At 29.3% G+C, this 25,984-nt stretch overlaps 1 protein-coding gene across 1 annotated transcript in view; it reads right to left on the reverse strand.

The window, feature by feature from the left end:
- Positions 1–2,766: 2,766 nt before the first annotated feature.
- LOC142330458 (5'-3' exonuclease PLD3-like) overlaps positions 2,767–25,984 on the reverse strand; it is a 65,229-nt gene continuing 42,011 nt past the window's right edge. The window contains exons 6-10 of the mRNA XM_075375700.1: positions 24,339–24,473; positions 23,113–23,252; positions 15,754–15,916; positions 10,634–10,733; positions 2,767–5,756 (exon numbers count right to left, since the gene is read on the reverse strand). Coding sequence (XP_075231815.1) covers positions 5,560–5,756; positions 10,634–10,733; positions 15,754–15,916; positions 23,113–23,252; positions 24,339–24,473 — 735 coding nt within the window. The 3' untranslated portion in view covers positions 2,767–5,559. The remainder of the gene's footprint in view (positions 5,757–10,633; positions 10,734–15,753; positions 15,917–23,112; positions 23,253–24,338; positions 24,474–25,984) is intronic.

Below are 25,984 nucleotides of genomic sequence, written 5' to 3' on the forward strand. Positions count from 1 at the left end.
TTTTATTAGTTTTGTATCAAGTGCAGATAGTTCTTTTCTGCAAAGTGCTTTTCTTTATGCTTGATTTTTTCTTCTTCAGTTTTTCTTCTATGGGTATAGGTTTTACCCTATTGAGGATGTTAGGAACTGTGAACCAGCATACCCTTGATGTGATTTGGTGATGAAAAGGTTGTCTGAGGACTAGGTTGGCTAGGTTTCGTTTGGTGGATTCAAGTCAATGCCCGGATTGTGGGACTGATGATACAGTAGACCACGTCCTCTATATCTGTCCTTGATACGAGGTCGAATGTTCATAAGCTGTTAGGGAACTTGAGAGAATACATTTCTTTCTGGATCACCGTATTAAATGAATGATCTACGAGGAGTGTTCTATAGTGGCTGGTTTTCTTTGTGCCCTTGCGGTGTGTAGGTCTGCAGAGGGAGTTTAATTGAGGTACTCGGCTGTGGTAGGATCCCGGGTGGCTAGGGTTCCAGCCTAGGTATTAGATTGGCTGGAGGTAGGCGCATTGGATCGTGCCACGGTTATATTGGTTGTGATTTGATTGGGGGCTCCTGCTGGTGGGGGTGGCTGCACCGCCAGGGTATGGTAGCCCATGCAACTGAGGGCATGGCTTCGTTCCGCCGGTGGTGGTGGTCCTGATTGTGACTTTGTAATGCCATGCGAAACACCATGATTGGACCGGGTGGGAGTGCGGGATTTGTCCATGTCTCTTGTGCAGACCAGAATGAGGTTACATTCCCCTTGTTAGGTGACCTAAGTTGGTCGACTTATTTGGGTGTAGGTCTGAATTTCTATGTTGCATGAGACATAATTTTGATTGGTGTGAGTGTAGCACTAATTTACCTGTCAACTTGTTCGTTTTCTGAGTCACTCACAGTCACGAACGGTACTGTCAAATCTGAACTAGGCACAGGGTTTGCGCTTCCGCAGTTTCGGTCATTTAGTTTGAGGGAATCATGTTAGTTTGGATGTGAACACGTCTGTATGAGGCCTATGTGAAGGCAAAATTTAATCTGAATTTTACTGATGCAAATGTCTGCTGAGGCATTTACATCGGTGGCATCCCGACCGAGGCCTGGCTGATTACTGTGAGATGTAATCAGTTAGAGGGTCTAAAGACGACCTCTGGTAAAAACCCTCATGGCTCGGTACAGAGGGGGTGGTGTGACAATTGGTAACATCACAAGGTAGGTGGGTGTCTTCCCCCTATAGGGTTGGGATGGATGGATGTCTGATAACCTAGAGAACATTTTCCACCCAGTGGCTGCACAATATAAGCCTATACTGGCAGTTAGGTAAAGCCAGATTTCCTATCTCTCCTAAAATACAAACTTACTTTCTTTAACAATAAGTAATATGCTTTCTCCATAAACAGTACCAGAAATAAATAAGTTAGATTCCAGTTGATTTTTTAATTTTTTTTTAATGTGAAATTTAAACATAATTAACATGGATACTAACATAATTAACATAGCGTATATTTTTTTCAATTTTAAGCCCATTTTTTTCTGCAGTTAATGAGCAACAGAGAGAATGAGACAAGCCATTCTCTGATTAACAGCTGGATGTCTTCCTGATTTCACTGTATTAAAGGGGATGGAGTGTGGGTACCTTTAGCATGAAAAGTGCAATCGATTACAAAAGAGTACTAGACAGTACAAAAGAACAATATATAATCAAAAGAATAGTTAAACACGATATATTGTGTTGACATGTGCTGATCATCTAGGAATAGTGTATGCATCAACTTTTTTTTGAAATCTGTTAGTCAGCTCCTGATTTTTGCACTTGTATTAACTGACAGCTAGAATAACATTCAGTTAAAATCATTACACCTCTTTTGTAGACCTTGATGAGAAATTGCTTGTTTGTTTGATGATGTATAAAAATAGCTTGACAACAGCAATGATAAAATAATAAATAAGAGAAGAAAATAGTAAATTAAGTTATAGAGAAAACCATTTGTAAGATATATATATATTTTATAATCAGTGGTGACCTTCACAGGTGGTAACCTTTGACAACATTATGTGTTCTATCTTCTGCGGAATCATTTTAAAACTTATTATTAGTATTCACTTATGTAATAGCATTTTGGTCACAACAGCATTTACGATCCTAAAGTACATAGGCTGTACAACAATATTTAAATATGATTGATAAAAAAATGAAATAAATTTCTCTAAAAGTTTCTTCAATTTGGAACACTCCATAATTGACAGGCTCTTTGGCCTTCTTTCTAATCATCTGAGTCTAGTAACACACTTTATTACAAACAAAACATTTTGTGAAATTAACTTCAATAATCTAAAAATTCTTATCTGTATTTTCACAATTCTCTCCTTCACCTGTTTGCCAATTGAATTGATTAGCATACTGGCTTCTAAATCAGATGGTCTCTCAAATAATCCTTTGTAAGAGTATAATACATTTTCATTCATCATTCCCATTCATTTCATCTTCCTTAAGAAAATAAAATACACGTAGAAGAATATTCAAAATTATAATAATAAATTAACAATGATCCTGCAGTTTCACCACTTAGCAGATTACCATTGTTAGATATATATATGTGTATAGTATTGTCATTTTAGTCATTTTTCATCCTTACTAAATTAATTTCTAAAAATTTAAGTAAATACATAAAGTTTATCCAGGCATTTAGGAAAAAACAATCAAAAAAAATTATATTCAAATACTTATCTAATATAGATAAGTAAGGCTTTTATTTACTATTAAACAATAAAATTTAATTATATGCAGTATACAAAAGATAATAACTAGTTCATTTTTAAATACAAATAATGACAATATGATAATAGTTTTTTTCTATTGAAAGCAAAACTTAAACATAAGTGAGTTCTGATTAACTTGTTAGAATAAATAAAGATTATACATAAAAATATGGATCAAATGTATGCACATATATCAATGAACAATATTTTATACATATATTAAATAAGACTGATTTAAAAAAAAGCTTCTTTTTAGTTACTTAACTGTTAACTCTTATGTAGTTTATGATTTAATTAACTATTTTAGCTATTATATGGCCAACTTATTTTAGGAAAACTATTTTTTTGAAACAGTTAAGTCTTCAAAAACAATAAAGAAAACAAAAATTATTCACATTATTTATGATTGCAGCACCACTATGATTGATAATTAAGTCTAATACTGTTTAAAAATCATTTTTTAACATTTTAAATATGACATTTCTACATCTGAAAACTGCTCCATTTGAAAACTCTAGGTATCACAACATGAAACAACTGTCTACAAACAACATAATGAATCTTGCTAATATACATTATACTTGTACTCTAATTAAAATTTTAATCATACCATACAATCTCATTTGATCTGAAATTTTATAATCCAATAACCCTTTTTTCTGCAGTTTGTCAAATTTTTATATTAATAAAATCTTAGGTTAAATAAAAATATTATAATGTCTCTAATGTTTTTGAGAGATGGTCTTAATATAACAATTATAGCAGTATGGTATGAGAATGTTTTTAAAAACTATAATCAGATAGAAAAATTAAATATAGTGGTATTATAATATCCCTTTCTTCCTTCTACCAGTTTAATCAATAACAAAGTTCCAACATTTGAAATTTTGTTTGAAATATTTATAATTATTGAGCTATTTTTTTAATTTTTTCTTTTACTTTTTAAACTACAAATCTTTATTTATTTAACACAAAAATGTTTAAAATACAGTAGTCAGACCTTTTTTAAATTTATCTCTCTTTTAAATCACATATCTATTCAGCCACTCCACAAAGTACAGAATTAAAGAACACTCTTACCTTACTTTTTTTCATTTTCTAAGTGCTTTAGAGCCTAAGCCCATCTTCAGTAATTAAAAAGTATTTTTTTTTTTTACATTTACATATTAAAATACATGATATGTTAAAACTTTTTGAACAAATATTTGTTCAGTCAATAATTTTTTTTTTTTTTAAATTTAAAATGTTATATTACTTAAAATCTTTAACATGCTGTCAATTTGTCAATATAGTACTGTCACTACTGTACTGTATTGACCAAATTAACAGCATTTTAAAGATTTTAAATAATATGTTTTCATTTTTTTTAAATTTTTTATTGACTGAACAAATATTTATTCTAAAATTTTTAACATATCATGTATTTTAACATGTAAATGTAAAAAGAGAAAACATTTGAAACAATTACTGAAGATGGGCTTAGACCCAAAAGTGCTTTGAAAATCAAAAAATAAGGTAAGAATATTCTTTAATTTTGTACTTTGTGGAGTGGCTGAATAAGTTTATATTATATAATTAGTTTATATATATATATATATAATTTTAATAAATATTTATATATTTTATTTTTATTATAAAATACTTATAATTTAAAAAAATAAATTATTAAATAATTATTCAGTACAGAGTTTAATCAAGTAATCATTATTTTATAAAACATTTTAAAATATACTATAAAAATTATAATCGCTATTAAAACGAATAGCAATTCAAATAAACTATAATTTTATTCTTCTCAACAGTATTGCGTATGCATCATGATAATGCAATTCATAATGTTGTTACTTATATTACACAGTAACATTATTTTATCACATTTAATTGCGCTTTGAAAATAATTATCATTATGAATTGTATATAAAAAAATGAAATTATTCCTTTTACTGACCTAATTATAATACAAAACCAGTATGATCAAGCTAATATTAGAACATCTAAAATAAAGGCTTATTGTCATGTGTAATGTTGAAACAAGTAGAATTTGTCACACATCTTATTAAGCACAACCAACATTACACAAGTACGTGAAATGGCTTGTCTGGTATCTGATAACATTTAATTTTTCAGCTGTTAATGATAGGGTAACTTTTACAACTAGGTGGTTGTGGGGCAATTGAATCAATTAGGGGACAAATTTTAACTTTGTTTACCTGGATTTTGAACAGGAAACTTTGAACTAGAAAGCCAAAGATGTTATTAAACTGTTTTATCTGTGATTACTATTAATATAAACTAAATGAAATAAACTGTAATTCTAATAATGTAGAAAATCATTAAATTATTCTTTTTATAATATATTACAAAAAATAAAGCTTTGATGTCTCCTTTACTTTTATGTAGAATAGCTGTCATATTTTATAAAAATATAACTTATAAATGTATTTGACACACTGCAAACTTACTTAGCTTCCAAAACACGCTAAAACAGATTTATTTTACCTTGTATCTAATTATGTTATAAGGGTGACCGGATTAAGCTCTGGTATGAGGTCATAAGAGGTCTTATTAATTTGGTTAATTACAATGAATTTAAATTTCTATGGCCTCTATCTAATGAAAAAGTGTAAGAATGAACCTTATAGAGCAAGGAAGATTTCAGAGCTAATAATACGTGATACTGCTATGTAGGTATAACTAATAAAACGATCAACTGCATGTCAACTTTTATATTAAACAAGTACAATACAGATTTATAATTTATAAATTATTTCTTAAGAATTCAAAGAGTACATTTTTATTACCATTATTCAGATGTAAATATAATTAAATCTGATAATCAGGGGTTGTAGATGTAGTTGGCATAACAGTAATATTTTGTAAATATAAAGGATAACTATATTCAGAATTCCAATCTCTTAAAAATATATATTGTAAATCTGAACGTACTTCTGTTTCTCCTTCTAAAACAATTCCAACACCACCTGTATCAATGAAATAATTTCCTATCCAGTTTGATGTACCTACAAAAAAAAGAAAAAATACAATAGAGTACTACTCATCTGACAAAAATTGGGGTTAGATTATATGACATGGAATGTTGTTAGATTTTGATATTAAAATTCCAACATGATACATGTTTAAAAATTAATTTAAAAAAAAAAAAAAATGTTAAACTACATTTAAATAAAATAAATAAATCTAAATAACCTAAGTCTGAACTACCTTTCGCTTTAAGGTCTTCAGGGATTGTTCTGTAAGTGGTGTGTTCATGTTTTGTGTTAGTAAGGTCCAAGACGTTGATCCCTTCTTGGTACCACATATTTTTAAGTTGCATCTTCTATATATAAAGAATATCATTAAAGAATTCTGGTATCAAGAAGCATAAACATCTTGAATTTTATAATCACAAAACGTGAACAAAGACACGTTTTAAAATATACAGAAAATCTACCACAACTTGGCATATAGTACTACTTTAAGAGAAAACTGAACAGGTGAGAATTGACATTTAAAAGAAAGCCAAGTAAAAAAGGAAAATTTTCATTTGCATGAAATAATTAGATGTAGAGCAAGACTAAGCAGAGGCTGTGTAAAAGAAGACATGAAGTAGAGAAGAGATGACAAATCAAAACGATCAAGACAAAAGACAAAATTTAAAACCTAAATTTCTCAAAAGTGACTGATGTGATTTTAATAAAATTTAAATATGTTTATTTTTTGCTAGGATTCTAAGTTTATACATATTTTTAACATATGCAGGCAGTCTTCATTTAAAATTACTCTAATAAACATCACATATTTTTGACACATGAAGGTTTTATTGTATTACTGATGCAACTTATTATGCAGAATTCAAAAATGCAATCAGAATTTTTCCATCACTGACAGTTTTTATGTGATAACATCTTTGGGGTATTATTTTAGAAGAATTCTACATACATTTTTAGGGAAACTTATGTTCATAACAGATATCTTAAATGATTTCTAACAGAGGGAGGGGTACAAACATAATGTAACATAAAAAAAGCAATAGCTCTATACGACTGATGATTCAGTTACTGTAGGCTGTGACATGTCACCACAGAGTAGTCTTTTGAGTAATAAAATTAACGCACTTTATAGTTTAAACATTCACTGTGCTGCATGTACTTTGATAACATTCTGTTTTGTGATTTACAGTTAATGTGTTAAGTGTGTTTTGTTAGTGAATAAGTATTCCAAGGAAGTGTGTAAATGATTTGGATATTTCTACAGATGATCTGGAACTTCTGTTATGTGTGTGGGGATTTGAAGTTTAAAGAACTATGATGAAGTTTGACTCTTAGTTAAAATATGTTATAAACTATATTTTCACTGTAAAACTGGAGATCAATAGTTCAAGAGATCAAGTTGGCTCCATATAAAATTAAGGTTTTTCAAAAACTTTGTTAAGGCTATGTAAACAAATAATGGTGGATTTAATTATTTGAAAGAAATACCTCCTTGTGTTAGTGTTGCTAAAATCAAGAAAGTAATTTTTGTGAGCTCCCAAATAAGAACTTTGATGAGATGAAAAAGAACTGTTAAACCAAGTTGAAAAGTCGGCATGGAGGTCATTTTGAAGTATTGTGCAAAACATTAAGTCATATAGTTGTTATAAATTCACCAATTAATGTGGTATTATGGGTGAATTATTATAGTCATACAAACATATGGGTAGTAATATGTCCATAAAAGCTAATTTCTTGGAAAAAGATCTAGATTTCTTTTCAGAAAATTTCAGTTCCATCAGTGATGAGCACAGAGACGGGTTTTGCCAGCAAATCGCAGTCATGGAAAACAGGTACTGGCAAAAATGGAATGCAAGAATGCTTGCAGGTTATTGTAGAACATTAAAGAGAGATATTCCAGTTGCCAAATAGAAAAGGAAAACAATATAAATTCTTACATTTCTTTCAAAAGAGTTTTTTAATTTATAAGGTACTTCAATATTGGCTGCCATTTTAGAATTGGGCTGGAATTGAACTGGATTGAATTATTTCTTATTGATGTAATGTGAAGTTTTAATACAACAAACTATTAAAAAAATTATAAGAGTTGTTCTAAAATATTTACTACATGAACTGAGATACATATACTTACAAATATATACTGTTTATAGAACCCAACATCAGTTCTGGATCATCCAAAACTGGATGATTATTATTAATATTAACAGACCATTTAAAAAAAACTCCATTTTTGTGATCTAAGATCACCAAAAGAAAAGGTTTTCCATGTTAACTATAGAAAATAAATCATAACTAAAACCTTTTAATAACGAAAAATGACTTAATTAAGACAAACATTTTTCCTTTACATTACATTTGCAAAGTAATATAGAAAATAAAATTCTTAATATTATTTAACTTCAATGTTAGGCATTACTTCAGACACTTAGCCAATGAAAAACTGAAACTTTTTTAATCATTACATTATTCAGTGTAACATACTTACTTTCTGCAGAAAATTATATGCAACATAATTTTCTAGGCCATTCAAACATGTTTTACTTGAATGACTAAATCTGAAATAACATTACTTAGTATGAAAGAAGGCAGTTAGTTAGTTGTCTGTCTATCTTGTTTAAATTATAAAGATCCATTTTTAAAAATAAAAAAAATCAGTTGATTCTACTTCTCCCCCCCAAAACACACACACACACACACACACACACACACACACAATCTGAAATTTTCAAATGTTTACATGCACACAACACTGGAAAATGAGAAAATTATTTTTATATCCATCCATTCATAATTTTATTTATTTTGAAAAAAGCTCCCAACAGATATTTTTAAATAAAAGAACACATCAGATAATTCTTAAGCCTGTTAAATTATTATAATCCTTTACCTTCATTAGAACGTATTGCTTTATATTAGAATATATTGTTTGGATGATATTGTAAATGAAAATACTTTACGGAAATGTGCATCTCTAGATCTAGTTGTCTATTTAGTATATACTTGAATATATAAATTCAAATTCGAAATTTTGTAATGATAAAACTGTCTGAACTAAATTTTATAATAAAATGACTGATGTTTTTTTTCCAATTAGGCAGACATAATATGAATGTGGCTGAAAAGTGTGTGTGGTTTGAATGTGAATTCAATATATTCTTATTTGTTTTTTTTTGCTTTATATTTCAAAATGTATTAAGATGTGGTCCTTTTTATGTGTAGATTTGTGATCTCTGTTTATTAGGTAATAAGCAAATATTACACTTTAACCTTAGTGAAGAGGCCAACAAGTGATAGTGATTGTAAGCAAATATGTTGGTGTGGAGGGTTTTAAGTGTATCTTTCTTTGAAATTCCATCATGTCTAACCAGTGTTAAATATTGTGAAATTAGAACAGTCTAGCTTCTATACTCTATGGGCACTGTGTTTGGTGACTGTGAACATTGTACAATGATTAGATTGGTTTTTTACAAAAGTTTAAATTTTTAATTAATGTCATCACCTGTCATCATGGACAGGAACATAATATCTTACAACTAATACATATGTATACAAACTAAACTTATTTAAAATTTCAAAGATCTTTTTTGTTTGATTTTATGAAAATAATCAAAGTTTTGATGTTGTTCTGAGAACTATGGGTTTAATCCTTACATAATAAAAATTAGTATAAGAATGCATTCTTCCAATGAATTATAAAATTTAATTATTTATCTTTACTAGCCTTCAATTTGACATACCTTGGATGAGATCATGTAAAAAAAATTGTATTTTATTTTTAAAGGTGTTTACAAAGCAATTGATGAATGTGAAAGTTAATGATTTAAAAATAATTGTCACTTATTTGCCAGAAAAAATTGTAATGTTATAATATACATGTGTACATGTTTATAATGTACAAGGTGGAGGGGTACGCAAACTTATTTATTTTGAAGTCAGTAACTATTTGTACTATCTCACTAAAATTGAGATTAATTCTGCTTACAATTGTTTTTGTAAATTTTTTGATTAAGAAATGAAACAATGGAGTGGAATATTCAACATTATGTATTAGCAATAATAGAGTGAGAAGTATATTGTAAATTCAAGTGACTATTATGAAAATACTTTAATTTTTTATGAAAAAAGAATCAATTCCAACTCCAACAGATTTTGATTTAGGTAAGAAAAGGTTTGGTATGTGTGATCTGAATAGAACGGGGCACTAAAAACTGTTTGCAACCCTGAGAACACTGAATTTATTACAATGATAAATAGCAAAATCCAATTCATTCAACAACATCACTCACCGTCTTAAAAATTTTACTAAATTTTGCCCAAAAATGTAACAGTTAATCCAAACAGACTGATGAAATGTTAAGAATGTCTGATAAGATTAATTTTCTTACTAAGCAAGGTTTTTCTTTTAAACACAAATCCAAAAAAAAATCCTTGAAAAATCGCTGCATTTGTTAGAAAGTGATAGTTTAGCATACTATTAAGATCAGGCAGCAGTATCGTCCACTACTTTTTAAAGAATGATAGGAAGGAGTATTTAATTAGTGTTACTGTGGAGAAATATTTAAGATGATCCAGTATCAACCTAAGCTATATGACCTTAGATATATCTAGGTTCAACCAGATAGTGCCATGGTTTATTGAGAAACAGAGAATGGCAATTCTGCATCAATATTTGAGGGCTGCTTAATTTTTCAGTTTGGTGCTACAAATGCAAAAACCAGTTTTGCTCAACTGTATAACAGTATACATTATGCAATTAAAATATAATGTATAGTTTATAATACATTTCTTCAGGTTTACCCCAACATATATTTATTTGTGATAAAATTATTATAATTAAAAACAGAGATTAACAAACAGAGTTTATTTAAGGAGAAACTTAAGTACTATCAATTTAAAAGAAAACTTACCAACATAAGCAGAGTTATCAGTGACCATAAATTTACCATGATTAACTCTAGCAAATGGAATTTTCTTTTGCTCTTCATCAGCAGGTACAACCATTTCTTTCTGTAATTAAAGTAATTACAATATTAATTTTGGTACAATAATAAAAAAAAGAATTACATAGGTTATTTATTCTAGTTATCCTGTAGTTGGGTGTTACAAACATACCATTTTCCATAGCACCAGAGCATATGTGCACTAGACATCAGCTAAGCTTAAATATTGTCACACATACAGTCAGTCGCCACTTTATTCTACTTGAGTAGTATGTGGTGAAATATGGAGATGATTATTGGGCTCTTGCCAGTTGGAAGGTACATATTTTTTTGCAATCAGAATAAACATCTGCAGCCAAAGTCCACCATCGGATGTGTATAGTTGAAGGTAATAATGTAATGAGTAATGGTTCTGTGAGAGAATAGTGTGGAAATTCAGGGACTAGTGTGCACAATGAGGAACATAGAGGACGACGTTCCACTGTAGGTGATGAACTTATTGAAAAGATTGAGCATGCCATTTGTAATAAATGCTGCTTCATAAATACTAAACTTAGTGAAAATTTTCCTCAAATTTCAAGGTCCATTCTAGATAGCATTCTTACAGACATACTGGGAATAAGTACTGTGAATGATGGGTACAGAAACAACTTACACATACTCACAAAACAAAAAGAGTGGGAGAAAGAATGAATTTTTTTTTCAGCAATACCAAAATAAAGGAAGTGAATTTATTGAATTGCTATTGTGGACAAGACATAGACTCGGTTCATTGATATTGAGACAAAATAACAGTCCAAACAAAGGATGCATGCATACACACACCTGCTGAACAAGACCAGAAAATTCAAATAAACCAATTCTAATAAAAAAATGATGGCTACCAAGCAATTCTAATAAAAAAATGATGGCTACCAAGTTTTGGGACCGTAAGGAAATTTTTTGGCATAGCAAAATGAAGCTGGATATGACAATAACTGTAGAAATTTACTGTAAAACATTGACAACAGTTCAGCTAGTGATACAGAATAAATAGCAAGGGATGCTAAACAAAGGGAATCGATTTTTGGTAGACAATGCATGATCTCACATTACTGCTAGTACTAACAATATACTAAACAAGTTAAGTGACAGATTTTTTACCACCACCGCCTTAAAGCACAGATTTGGAATTGCCTCAGTTTACAAAATTTAAAAACTTTGAATAGTTCAAAAGTAATTATGTAAATGATGAACTCATGGATGGAGACAACAAATGGATGGGAATTTTGGTGGCGCCATTCTTTGAAGGGGGAATAGACAAGCTGGTATCATGATATGTTAAGTGCTTTGAATTTGGGTAGGAACTATATCAAAAATTAATATAAGTATATACGCAGCTTTGGTCTACAGAATTTTTTTTTTCAACTTATTTTTATTATTTGACTGGAGGTTAATTTATAAAACCTTAGAAAAATCTATGTGATTAACAAATTATATTTTCCATCAGTGCCAGATTTACATAATGGTACTTGTGGAGTAATGAAATTTATTAACAAGAAATAAATATTAAAAATTAAAAAGCTCTGCCAAAAAATGTTTTTTGACAAATATTCCTCTTTAATATAGGATAACCATTTATTTAGGATAATTAAAGAGCATGTGAATGACAATTTTTTATATAGTATAATCTTTTTGCAAATTTTTAAAGTCTACTTAAACACACACACACACACACACACACACACACATATATATATATATATATATATATATATACATATATATACAGCCTATGACACTTCTGATAACGTTAGGATTCCAATGTGGGATCATAGATCTAAATCGGTTCAGCTGTTGAGCTACTACGATGGAACAAATATACACACATACATAACCCTAAATACATTCAACTCTTTTTTGGGCAGTTGTGTAAAACGTTTTTGTATTATTGAAATCAAATATCTCAAAATGTTAAGAAATAACATTTGAGGGATAATTCTTTGATTGACATTAATGCTTTCTCTCTGTTATTTAGTTTTAATTTTGTAAATACTCATGGGCATATTCATAGTAACTGCTACTTCATTGGATGAGTTTATATATATCCTTGCCAAAAAATATAAAATAGTAATTATTTTAAAAATCTAACAAAGGTATAACTAACTGTCTCTTCAAGAAATTTGACAAAACTCAAAAGTTTCATGTTTTTAAACATAATTCATCTGATGTCTCTTTTATACAAAAAAAAATTATAGTTTATTTATTTACTTTTTTAAAATCTTTTTTCAAGTATACAACTTTTCTGATAATGTGGCAACCGCTTTGAAAGTATCTGTGAACAGCCTATATAGAAAAACTAAAAAAGTAACAGAAGCCATTATTAAAGATAATTTGATGCATTTAACTATTAATTAACATGTGTGATTAATAATCTAATTTAATTCAGCATCATTTTATTTGATCAAATAATTATTAAATAATTAATTTATTATATAATTATTTTAATTAATCAAATAGGTTTTTAACGTTTTTTTTTTTAAATTTATTAATTATTATAATAGTTTTTAATTACACATTAATATTATTAATCTTTTTCAAGCATCTCTTAATCTTGTTAAAGTAGCATAATGAAACAGGTTATTTAATTATATACAACAATATATAACAAGATGTGAGACAATCTGCTTTAAAAAATAACATTAATATTCACAAGAAAAGGTTTTCCATGCCTAACATTTAAGGGAAAACGAAGGGTGGTTTTCTGTACTTTCTTAACTTTCATTAAATTAGCCAGTCTGCATCATTTATGTCTTTAATTAATGGATGTTTTGTCAATTTCTTTAAGGCAAAGATTGAGAAAATTACATTAGCAGAATAGAATGATTAAAAAAAACCTTCAAAACAGCTCCACGTGATTTAACTGACCAGTATTTTCAATGTGATTTTACAAATTCACAAAGCTGGATATTATTCTGTTTAATATCAGTAGATCAAACCCACTGAGATACCAAACATTTTTAATGTTATGAGACACTTTCGCACTCTCACCACTAGAGGTATATGGTGAAAATCATTATAGTCGGGAAAGGCTATGCTTGACTACTATATCTTACATACTTTAGATGTATCATATACAGTAGAAAAAGTTGGACAGATATTGTAAAGCAACAAATTAATATACCTCTTACAGTCATGTAAAAATAAATAAAATTGTAACAGGCCCAGTATAACGGATTATAGTAACAGATTTCTTCCAATTAAGAAGAAAGTAAGAAAATAATAATGAAAAGATGAATCCCTTAGGAAATAAAAGGGAACCTTTTCTTAGAGAAATAGGTCCGTTTTAACAATCTGTTCTTTGTAATACAGACAATGGCATCTCCAAAAGCTGTTGTTCGACAGAAGGGTGACTGGACTGGAATAAAAACTGATAGTAAAATGTAAGAGTGCGGATGATAAAAACGATTACACTTCAACAACGAAAAGGGATGAGGCTATACTAGTTCTGCAGGCCAGAGGACATAAAATACTGCCAGTGACCAACAGAGTCAGTAGTTCTGTTAGGTCGTGTTCAGCGCAATTGTAATAGAAAAGCGGTAACAGAGTAGTTTCGCAAGCCCGAGTTCGACACGGTTGCGGTGACAGAGATATCAGTAAGCATACACTCAGTATGCCATGAGTATTTAGCGTGGAGAGTGGGTGAATGCAGGAAGTTGTTCGGTGAGTTATTGGTAAACAGTAGTGAAAGTGACAGCATTCTATTCATTCATAAAGTGTAGGGTAGTTCTATTGTAAAGAGTAAAAGTAATAATATTCATGAAAGTGAATTGTATGAACTTTAGACTGTTCTATTGTTATCATATTGTTAATGCAACACTAGTTTCTATCACTCATTTTAAAGTTTTTAGTAAACTGGACTGTATTCTGGTTTTTATAATTTAACTGTCATTACACAAAAATTTTTAAATCTGTTAGTCTCTCAATATCCTGGTTAAACCACTAACAAGCGACAATATACACTGTCTAGTTTGTAAATGTAAACATCTAGATTACTTAGATTACATCTAAATTACTAGATCTGTTCTCCATATGTATATGGTTATAATTTTACTGACAACATCTAATAAATAAATTACATTTTGATACCGATTGTCCCAAAAGAGTTACCAATAGGAAGAGAAGCTTGGCTTTAATTACCAAAGTATGCCTTAATTAATTCAGTAAGCTTAACTGTAATTGGTTAAGGCATTTTTAATCTATCAACATGGCCAAATATGTAAAAGTTTTGACAATTTTTTTTTGTCCAAATTGAATACATTTACAAATTTGTGTTAGTATTATTTTTTTGATGAACCTGAAGAATAAAAATGTTTTCTCAACATTTTTTCATAAGAAAATCAAAGACTTTAATGGATCTTTTGAATTTCTTACACACTTCATACCAAAGATATATGAAACACAAAAACTCATGTGCAAGTTCTTTTTAATGCTTGCAGTATGTAGCAGTCAAATATCATGAAAACTATATTACAAGAAACTTGTTTTTACTGGAATGTAAACCAATTTTTTTTTAAATTCTTTATTACATCCATTTAATTAACTTGAATTTCTTTAAATAAATATATTATATTTATTATTCTACATAATATAATCGTAAATTTAAAATAAAAATAGTTTAATATGTTGGTCAGATTTATTTAATGGAAATAAGATTGTAAATAATCTGTCTCTGACAAACTATAATCATTTTTAGAAACATTATTCAAGAAATTTGTCATTTATACAAACTACTCAATCAAGTATTGTTATAAAGATTAATAAACATTTTGACACTGTGCATTAAGCCAGTAAGGAGTCTGATGTTACCGGGTGTCAAATGCACACTGTGCATTTTATGGATACATATTGATAAGGTTTCTTTACAAGAAGGTTTAAATAATTTAAAATCTAAAATATTAAGCCAGTAACATACCATTTTCTCTATACCTAACACACAACAGTAGATGTAACTTTTCCTGCCACACAATGGTATATACAAACAAACAAATCTGATTCTGTTTGTAGGAAATTAAATACTGTACAAATGAAACATGAAATAATCTTACAACTGAGATTCTGAGTCCTTTAGATGCTCCAGATAAAGCTATAAGTGACTGAAGAAACTGAGGAGGACTGTCTTTAAAATGCCATTTAGCAACTAATAATCTCACTTCCAATCTTTTTTCAAAAGCAGCAGCTCTAAGTGTAGAATCAATGTGTCCCCAGTACCTAAAAAAATAGGTAAATAATAAATTAACAGAAAAAATAAAAAATATGAATGAAAAAAAAATATATCTACAAATAATTATTTTTTATAGTGTAATTAAATTGTAATTACTTTTCAATTTACTACTTTTCATTTTCCAAACTGCTGTAAATAAATTATGTATGTGATAACTTATAATGTTTGGTCACAGTTATAATATGGATATGAAAATTAACATTGTAATATATTTCTATTAATACAATAAACAGTATTAAACTTTTTTATTTCTGGATAAGCAAGAAGGATTTTTAATATATCTATAATGATTTTTAAACTGCTAATTAACATTTAAGTGACTTAATAAAAATAACAGCACTAATGCACATTTTTGAGGTTAAGAATAGTTATAAAGATGCATGTTGTTTTTATCTCAGAACTATATGAAACTCACCAAATTATGTGTAAAAACTTATTTTGTGGAATACAGTGGATTCATAAATAAAATGATTTATTTATGTTAAAGCAATAAATGAGGTGGTTTCTAGTTATAAATAATGCAATCCATGCATTGATGTATCAATACATCAATGTATAAGTAGCATTGTCCAGCAGAAGCAGTTAAGTAATTTGATCATATAGTAGGATAGATGATTTAAGATTTCCTAAAGAAATTTTAGTGTACAATGGAATATATGCTCAAAGAATAAAAAATGTCGTAGAGAGGCAGTGAAAGGAAGAAACATGAGAATAAAAATTCTGAACATAGATTGTCTTGGAAACTGGCAGCAGAGTACTTTATAAATTTATACTGTACTTTATTACAATCTGCTGCAAGTAAAAATAATTGTGTAATTTGTATTATGTTTACAGTCTAAATTTCATAGATAAATTAAAAAAAGGTTAGTGTAATAAAAGGAGAAAAATAATTTCTTTAGATACTGTATTATACAAATAAAATGTAGTTAAAATGTGTAAAATTTATAATTTTGCATAGCCATACCTGTGTTAGAATGATTTCGCTGATGCTTTTCTTTTATAAATAGCCTCAGGCACATCCCGAATTAACGTCCAACAGTAATCGGCTAGCTTGTTAGTATTTCATTTCCCTTTATAGCAGCTTTCCATCACCGAAATGTCTTTGTGGAAACATTCACTGTGTTTGTCACTTACATCTCTGAGGTTGTCCAGGAAAAAATCCAGATGTGAGTGGAGGAAATGTATTTTCAGAGATATATTACAAACTATAGCTCTGTATGAAGTAAGAAGTTGATTAACAATATTGTGGTAATTGTCGGATTTTTTTGCTGAGAAAAGGTTTGCAAATGTCTTTAAATGAAGTCCAAGCGGCCTGTATTTTCTACATTATTTAATATTCAGTTAAATATATCATCTTTGACAAACTCTTTTATTTGATGACCAACAAATATTCCTTCTTTACTTCACTTACATTTCCTTCACTTACATTCGGAAATTTCTGTCTGATATACAAAAATCCGTAACTATCCTTCTTCATTGCTTTTACAAAATTTTTCTTCATTAATCCTAGCTTGATATGGAAAGCGGGTAAAAATATTTCCTAAGTGCAACATAAGCTCATCAATATTTGTGCAATAAACCAAATTATTTTCATCAATAAAGTACTAAGAAAGTTCTTTTTATCGGCTTCGATAGTCTGAAATTTTTGTATTTTTTTTAAGTAAATCCCAACCATGCAGTCTTGATCCTAACAGTTCAGCTTGATTTTTTGATAAATTTAAATCCCTAACCAAGTCATTTAACTCAGCTTGTGATTTAAGATCTGGCTTATTGGAAGATAATCAAAATCAAAATCATTGTTGTCTTCTTCAGAATGCCTGATTCTTCACCTCTGCTTTTGAAACATACATTAACAAGGGGCTCAGGAACTGGAATAATTTCGCTGTGAGGTACAGGCCTGATTGCAGATTGCAATGAAGTATATTTTACAGCATGTTTAGATTTTTTAGAAATTCCAGAACTTATTAAACAAAAGTAATAATCAGTTACATGAGCCTTTGGTTCATGCCAAACCAAATTTGGTACATCAAATGGCAAAGCCTTCCCTGCACCTTTAAGCCATCCTCTTAAATATACAGAACAATTAGTGCATACTATATGAGGAGCCCACGTCTTATCCTGATTACCAATTTTACGCTGAAAGTTCAAATGATATACTTCTTTAAATAAAGGTGTAATAGTTTTTCTATCTGATTTTATGGTAAACTCACCACATACATAACACATCATTTACACAATTTTGAGGCATTATGACACTGCACCGTTAAACTTAAGACAGAAATAAGACTGAACAAAATTAAATCATTCCTAAATCCAGTGCTTAATACAAACAACACTGTGTTTTCAGCTACATGTTTTGACCTGCACAGATGTGATTAATCTTGTCCATGAAGATCTTGTCCTCTTCAGTATTAGATATGATGTCATATTATGTGACTATGATATGATTTAATTCTTTGTCTAGTATTGTTTATTTATAGCTTAGAAATTATGTTAACAAAGTTAAACAAATAAAAAAATGAGCTAACAAAAAACAATATAGGAGCTTAAAATGCTAACCATACGTTAAAAAATGAAAAAATCCTTTAATTAAAATTTAAAAATTTTTCAAAAGTGGTGGGTGATAGAAAGATTCTGAGTTCATATTCGTTTTCAGCATCAAAACCAGATTAAAATCATGTATCACATGCTAGGAAACAAGAATTATGTTTATTAGTTTTATGAAATAACAGCAATATTATTTATATGTGATTAAAACTGTATAAATGAATATTAAATATCAGTTTTACATTCCTGAAAGACAGTGTTAATTTCTCTTTATGAAGGATACTTACAAAACGAGTTCAATTAGCAGTAGAAACCATCTAAACTAATTGCACATTACCTTTACTTTTGACATTCAATTATGGTAAAGCACATTCTACAGCTTTATAAGTAGTAACATTTATATATTTTTATTATTTATATATAGTTTTTATAAATGTTTTAAAAATCTTCCAATTGAGCTCAATGGAACCAGATTGACCAACAAAATTTCTAAAAATAGTATCAGCAGGACTACACAAGAGTTATTCACAATTGAAAACATATTATAAGAAACATCAGTCGTAGGCATGGGCCAGATCATCTCAACAAAACAAAAAAAACAAAAAAAAATCCAGCTTCATCTCAAAAAGGACATCACATATCTTTTCTTAAAAATAGCTTTATCTTAATATAATTATTACAATAGCATAGGTGCTTTTTTGTTTTCTTTTTATTGTTGTAATTATTTTATTATAATATTAAGGTAATTATAATGGTTAATCTGAAAATCTTTAAATATAGGTTTATGTACATGTATTAAATGTTTCTTAATTTCATTTATCACAAACCTTTTCCAAAAAAAAAAAAAACAGATAATGAGCTCATTAAACCTGACACTTTAATAAATAATTATTAACATCCTTGGCATTTAATTGGTACAGCTGGCTAGGCAAAAACTGAGCTGTAGGATGGTCGAACAGAGAAAGTGTGGGAATAAAAATGAGCAGTAGAGAAACAAGATATACATCTTCTCACATTTAATGTGTATCAGCTTGATTTGATTGTTTAGTCCTCCAGGCTGGTCTAGTGGTTAACTCATCATCACAAATCAGCTGGTTTTGAAGTCGAGAGTTCTATTGTTCAAATCATAGTAAAGGCAGTTCCTACTTTTATACAGATTAGAATACAAGATCATGAATACTGGTGTTCTTTGGTGATTGGTTTCAATTAACCACACATCTCAGGAGGAATGGTCAACCTGAGACTGAACAAGACTACACTTCATTTACATTCATACATATCATCCTCATTCATTCTCTGACATAATGCCTTACGGTGGCAAAAAAAAGAGAAAAAGAGAGCTTGTTCTGCTACATTTTTGTAAAATTGAACAACATATTTCTTAAGTTACAATGGGGTTTTAAACTCCTGAAATATCTGAACAAAAGAACAAGACATAATGAAGGTGTAACAAAACACAACATTGAAGTTTTTGACTGTGAAGTAGGCTTTGGAGAACTGCAGATAATTAATGATGGAGACACAATATATCACTGCTCCTAATTGAGACAAGGGCAGTTCAGAATCAGATTCAGTGTATTCTTTGGCTTGCTAAATTTCAATCTTTGAATATTTTTTAATATTAATATCATTCATGTATGTAAGAGAATAGCACATTTAGTACAGGGATCAATAGCTTAAGGAAACTAGAAATTTATTAGATAAAAAACATTCTGGCAGGTCATGTAATGAATCTCTGCAGGAGAGTTAAACAAAGGGTTAAAAAAAATCAGTCTGAATCTATACTTAAAAATAAATCTTAAAAACCAATGTTTAAAGTTCTTTAAAAAGTCTGTTTTGTAGTTTGATAGTAGTGAAATGCAACTTCACCCAGGTATTACCAAAAGGATGCTTTTACTGAGACATGTTCAATGAGGTAGACAATGGTGAACAATTTTTTAAAAAGTTAGTGTTGAGTGATGAAGCTACATTTTATATAACTAGCCGTGTTAATCGACAAAATTAAAAGCAACAATGTACATGAGTTTCTTAATATATTTCCACAGTGCTGGACTGGAAGTGATGGGTGGGTGAGAGGTAGTGGTGGTACCGCCACCACTATTACTGGATCTCATGTCTTTAGTCTTTTGCTTCTGATGTTATAGAAATAAACAGTGTATATTGATTCACAAACAACTGATGAACATTGGAAGCAAGATTTATAAATTTTCTCTTGCATTAATTACTCATATACTTCATCTTGTGTAGCAAGAACTTGAATGGTATTTAGATGTCTGCAGAGCAATAAACAGAAACCACATTAAATTTAAAAAAAAAGATCACTTGATGAGCTGCTTTTTTATTTAACATATATTTGAGATGGTTTACATTTATGGTAATAAAAATAAACATTCCAAGATGTGTTTACAGACATACTGCATAATTATACAAGATTAAAAGTAGAAAGAAATTAAGTAAGAATGCTATATACATACAAATAATTAAAACTTATCCTAAAATATCAAGTTACTGTACATATATACTCAGCCTACATACAGATTTTACTATTAATTAAATAATAAGTATTTTTTTAATATATGGCAAAAATGATTAAACTTATAAAAACACTAAGTACTTTATTGCCAGATAATTGATTCGTTTTATAAATTTCAATAATTTTATTTTTAGTACAGTGTATGTACCACATATCAACATACAACATCAAACTCATTAATACCAACTATGAATATGATTTTAAAATTTGAGAGTTTATATAGAGTAGGACATATCAAGTTGTTGTTACTATAAATCTGTACAATTGTATAAAGACAGAGTTTCTTTGCTTGTTTTTCTGGGATAAACTCAAGAACTACCCCAAATTTTTATAAACAAATTTCAATATGAAAAATTTCTGCACTCTTTTAAAGCTGTTTTTAAACCTTAAATATATGATTTAATATAAGAAAAATATTTATATATATAATGATGTAAAAAGTTTCAGGCTTTCTTAGTCTCCATGGGTATCTTCCCAATAACTATCCAAAATTAACCAAAACTGAAGTTTTGCAACATTTAAACTGTTCTTTTTGAGTATGTAATCTAACTTCGGGAAGAAGTTGAAAATCATACAGAAGAGGTTCATGTATTTTAACCTCAGAGTTCCAGCTCCCTAGCTCCGATCTATTAACAAAAATTTTAATATTGCAAAATTGGAACTTTTATTTTTAAAAATATGTTCCATCTCCTGAAACAAAAAAAAAAAATTATATATTGTCAAGATTTCAGTCCTTCTTGCCCCCAAGGACTTCTTGCTTCCTTTAATTAAAAATCTGATGTGGATATCACATGACTTCCTTGTATGCCTGTTGCGTACATATACACATTTTTTTGACTGTAATCAAAAGGAGAGGTGCACAATTAGATGTTACAACAGTTCTAAATCCAAAATTTCAACATCCTATGGTTAATCATTTTTGAGTTATAAGAGATACATGCGTATGAACAGACATCACACTGAAACTATTCAAAATGAATTGAGGGATGGTCAAAATGGATATTTCCCTTGAAATCTGAAAACCGAAATTTTTCGCGATCACAATATGTCCTTTACTGCGTACAAGGAAGTAAAAATTGAAAACTTGTATTAAAACCCTTCTTTTTCCAAGACATTAAAAACTTTGGAACTTGAAAAACTGATAGTGCCAAATTCCCCACCCAGGTACCCTCTTAAATTCCTTAAGAACTTAATTAGCAAGTAAAAAAAAATAAAAAACAAAGGGGTCAGGGACCTCTTGCCAACCTATTTGTTTAATTAAAATTAACTATTTCCTACTTTCAAGTTTGGAAAAAAAAATATTTGATACTCATAACATTTCTTTTTCAAAACCTCTATTTCTGAAGAAATAAAATTGTTGGGCATTGAGAAGTGGTGGGAGAACTCGTAATAAGGCTTGGTTGTGGCCGGTCATTAAGTTAGTTGTGCATATCATTTGTCATAACACGGTTCCACTCTGTCAGCGAGTGTATCATTATGTGCATTTACTATATCTTGTAGTTTGGTGAATCTTATTATAAATTAAATATCGTTTATCTTATAAATCAAGTATCTAAATTCTCATACTGGTCCAAGGGATTGTTCCAGCCCTAGCATTGTCTTATACAGTCCACTATCTCCAAATCAACATAAATTTTCTACCTAAATGTTATCAACCGATCATTTATTTTAATTTTCCTAAGTAAATCCCACATTTCTATGGTTCTCCGATTTCTTTAGTTCCCTACTCAACATCCTGTTTTGGTCCTATGAACCACAGTTCTTCTTTGGTTACCAATTCCTTCAAAAATACTCAATTATGTCAGTTGAGTCTATGTTTTTTGCTCTCTCTCTACCATCAATTTAATAAACCACAAGGGATAATGAATGAAAAAGAATAGTTTTAGTTTTCAGCTAAGCTGTATCAAAGCCAAAAATATACCAAGGTTTAAATTTTATTTGTTTAGGCTAATCAGTTGGTGTAATTTTTCAATAAATCATTCGTTCGTTAGTGTAGCTTCTTCAGGGTAGCAATATACTTATGAAAGGTGCAAACTTCAACAATTATTTTAATTACTATTATAAATAAGTATGACAATCATTTTATTATTATAATTTTATTACCTCTCAGGTTTTGCATAAATCCTAGCTGGTCGATATGACATAACAGTAATATAGATAAATTTAGCAGCTGTATTGATAACATGTCTGATAGCCTGTAAATCATTACATCGACCTACTGTATTCATTTTTGGTGGTGAGCTCTAAAATAAAAAATTAAATCAAAATTGAGTTGTTATAGATAAATAAAATATTAAGTAAATCAAATACATAGATAATTTTTTTAGTGACTACTATAGTCACTTATACAGAATTATAAACAAAAACAGACCAATACTTACAAAACATTATAAATAAATTACTTGTCTTTTATGAAATAAAAAAAAGAAAATGAAGACTAAAAATATAGGTTAGATGGAAACAATTCAAATTAACAGAAAAGGTTAACTACCAAATGGGAAATTTTCCACTTGAACTAGCCATTACACCCTGTTTTTATAATATTTCATCACCATCATGTGCAGTTTCCAGCTGCTAGCTGGGTCCCTTACACAAAAGCCATTCCTTTCTATTCTACGGTAACCTCTGTTCTATAAACATATAGTGTGGGGAAATGTAGAACAGAAGGTTCTACATTTCCCCACATCGTCATGTAATCTCCAACCACCATTGCTCTCATCATTCTCTCTTCAACTTTCACTGCCATTTTACTCAGTACACTATACATTACAAAAGTTATTAACAAAGATAAGAATGTATGAACTTGTTCAAAACAATTTCTCTGCTCTATCCAACTTAATTTTTCCTTATTTTTTACACTTTTAACACTTCCTTCATCACCTTTTCAATAATTCCTCTCTGAACTCTATTTTTTTAATGCCTACCATACATTTCTTTTATCCATGTTGTCCTACATCTTTTTGCTCTCCAAAAAGGCCATCAGCATGACAACAGCACATTTTTTTATTGTCTTTTTTTTTAAGTTGCCTCATGTTAGGGCTTCATATTTTCATCAGAAAAACCTCAGAAGCCAAAGATTTAGCCTATGAAGATGTGTAGGAATAAAGCCAAGTAGAACCCAGCTATCAATACACAAGGAGGTGAAGTAACAAACATCATGTTTTTGTCATTAACAATGATACAGTAACCATTAAAGTAGGGTTGGCTATATTCATTAATTTAGACATTTAAACATTTAGGTTAATTGAACTGGCAATCTGCGGGTAAGAAAACCTCCGGAGCTACTTTACGATAAATACTATGGACAGACGAAATTAAATAAAACTTACCCCAAAGAAAATATATCCTTCTTCGCCCAAAGGCAGTCTGATTTTCATTGGGTTGAAAGCATTAAATAAAGCATTGTAATCACTTGGCCACTGCATAGGTATAATGGCATTATTTTCACTAAGTTCCCAGTACACCTGGCTCAAAGTAAAAATAAAATTAATGTAGACTAAATTATAATATCATAATTACAACTAACATTTCTAAATTAGAATAATAAACTAAGGTAACAGTTATTTTAACAAACACAATTCCTTACAAAGAGATGGTTCTGCTATACACTGAACCACCTCAAGTAATAGCATTTTGAAAAATAAAAGGATGTGTTGTAATAAAACAATTCATATAGTTGATGTCATGTTCTATTAACTGATTCTACAGATTAATCAAGTTAACTGCTGGATTTTCCATTTGGCACTGTTTCTAAACTCTGCAGATTGTTTTTTTGTTATTGCCGTAAAAAAGTCATTAGCGCAGTTAATTTTAAACTGAAGCAAAAGATAAATGCATGAAATGTATAAGAATAGAGCGAGAATTGAGTATTTGACACTACTTCTTTATAGATAAATCACTGTATTAATAGATCTGAATGGCTATGTTGTTAATAAAATTTACCCATTCAGATTCAGTTATTGTTTCAAAATTAAGATTGGGCAAAGATTCAGAAAATGAAACTAGCAAGTCAACTGCTTAAATGTGCAGTACTTTGTTTATAATACATTCACACAAGAAAAAGTTATGGATACATTTATAATCATTATTAAGAACTATCTTGAAAATTTATTTGTTTTCTTTAGTCAACTTCCAGTCATTAGTTCACCAAGCAGTTATTAAGTGTCACACATACCCAGTTTACCATTTATCAATTCAATTAAATTCATTCGATTTGAGTTTCAACTAGAAATCAAAATTAAATCTCAATTACAGACTGGATTAAAATCTAAGTGGAAGCAAATCTGTTATTTGAATTTATATACAATGCTCATCTAAATGAAAAGACTTACCCGATTTGCTATTTTAAATTTCATTTACCTTCAAATTGTATTGTTAATTTATATATGTCTAACTGATAACACTTTTTGTAATAGAAATCTCTGTAAAGTTTTCTGAATATTAATCTATAAATTTTATATTTAACAGTTCAGAGCAGCTTTTTTTTAAAAATAAAATTGTAACTGAAATTGACAATTATGAATATTTAAAAATAAACTTTTGCAATGAAATACCAAATCAAATCTGATTGTAATATGTTTTAAAAAAACTTACTTCAAAATGTTCTCAGTCTTCTTTGTTACTGTCTATAGTGAGTTACTGGTACTGATGTCCTCACACCAATTTCAACTGAAATTACTATTGATGATGGATTATTTATTTTATTGTGTTTGAAAAGTGTGTTGCAATTGAATACATCTGTTCATTTATTACATTACTGTTGAATAAGTTTATGTACTTCATTATGCTGAGAAGTGGTTCTCTTTTGTGTACATGCAGTGTATCAATGTTGTTGCCAGTGATATCAATGCTGTTACTACTGGAAAGCTGGCAGGTGAGGTGGGATAGGTGACAGGTGGTTAGGTGGACCTGGAGGCTAATCCCAGAGTTGAAACCATGGATGACAAGAACATATGGAGAACTGTCGTTTGAGCTG

The sequence above is a fragment of the Lycorma delicatula genome, chromosome 9 (genome assembly GCF_047948215.1).
Source record: "Lycorma delicatula isolate Av1 chromosome 9, ASM4794821v1, whole genome shotgun sequence".
Taxonomy (NCBI): Eukaryota; Metazoa; Arthropoda; class Insecta; order Hemiptera; family Fulgoridae; genus Lycorma; species Lycorma delicatula.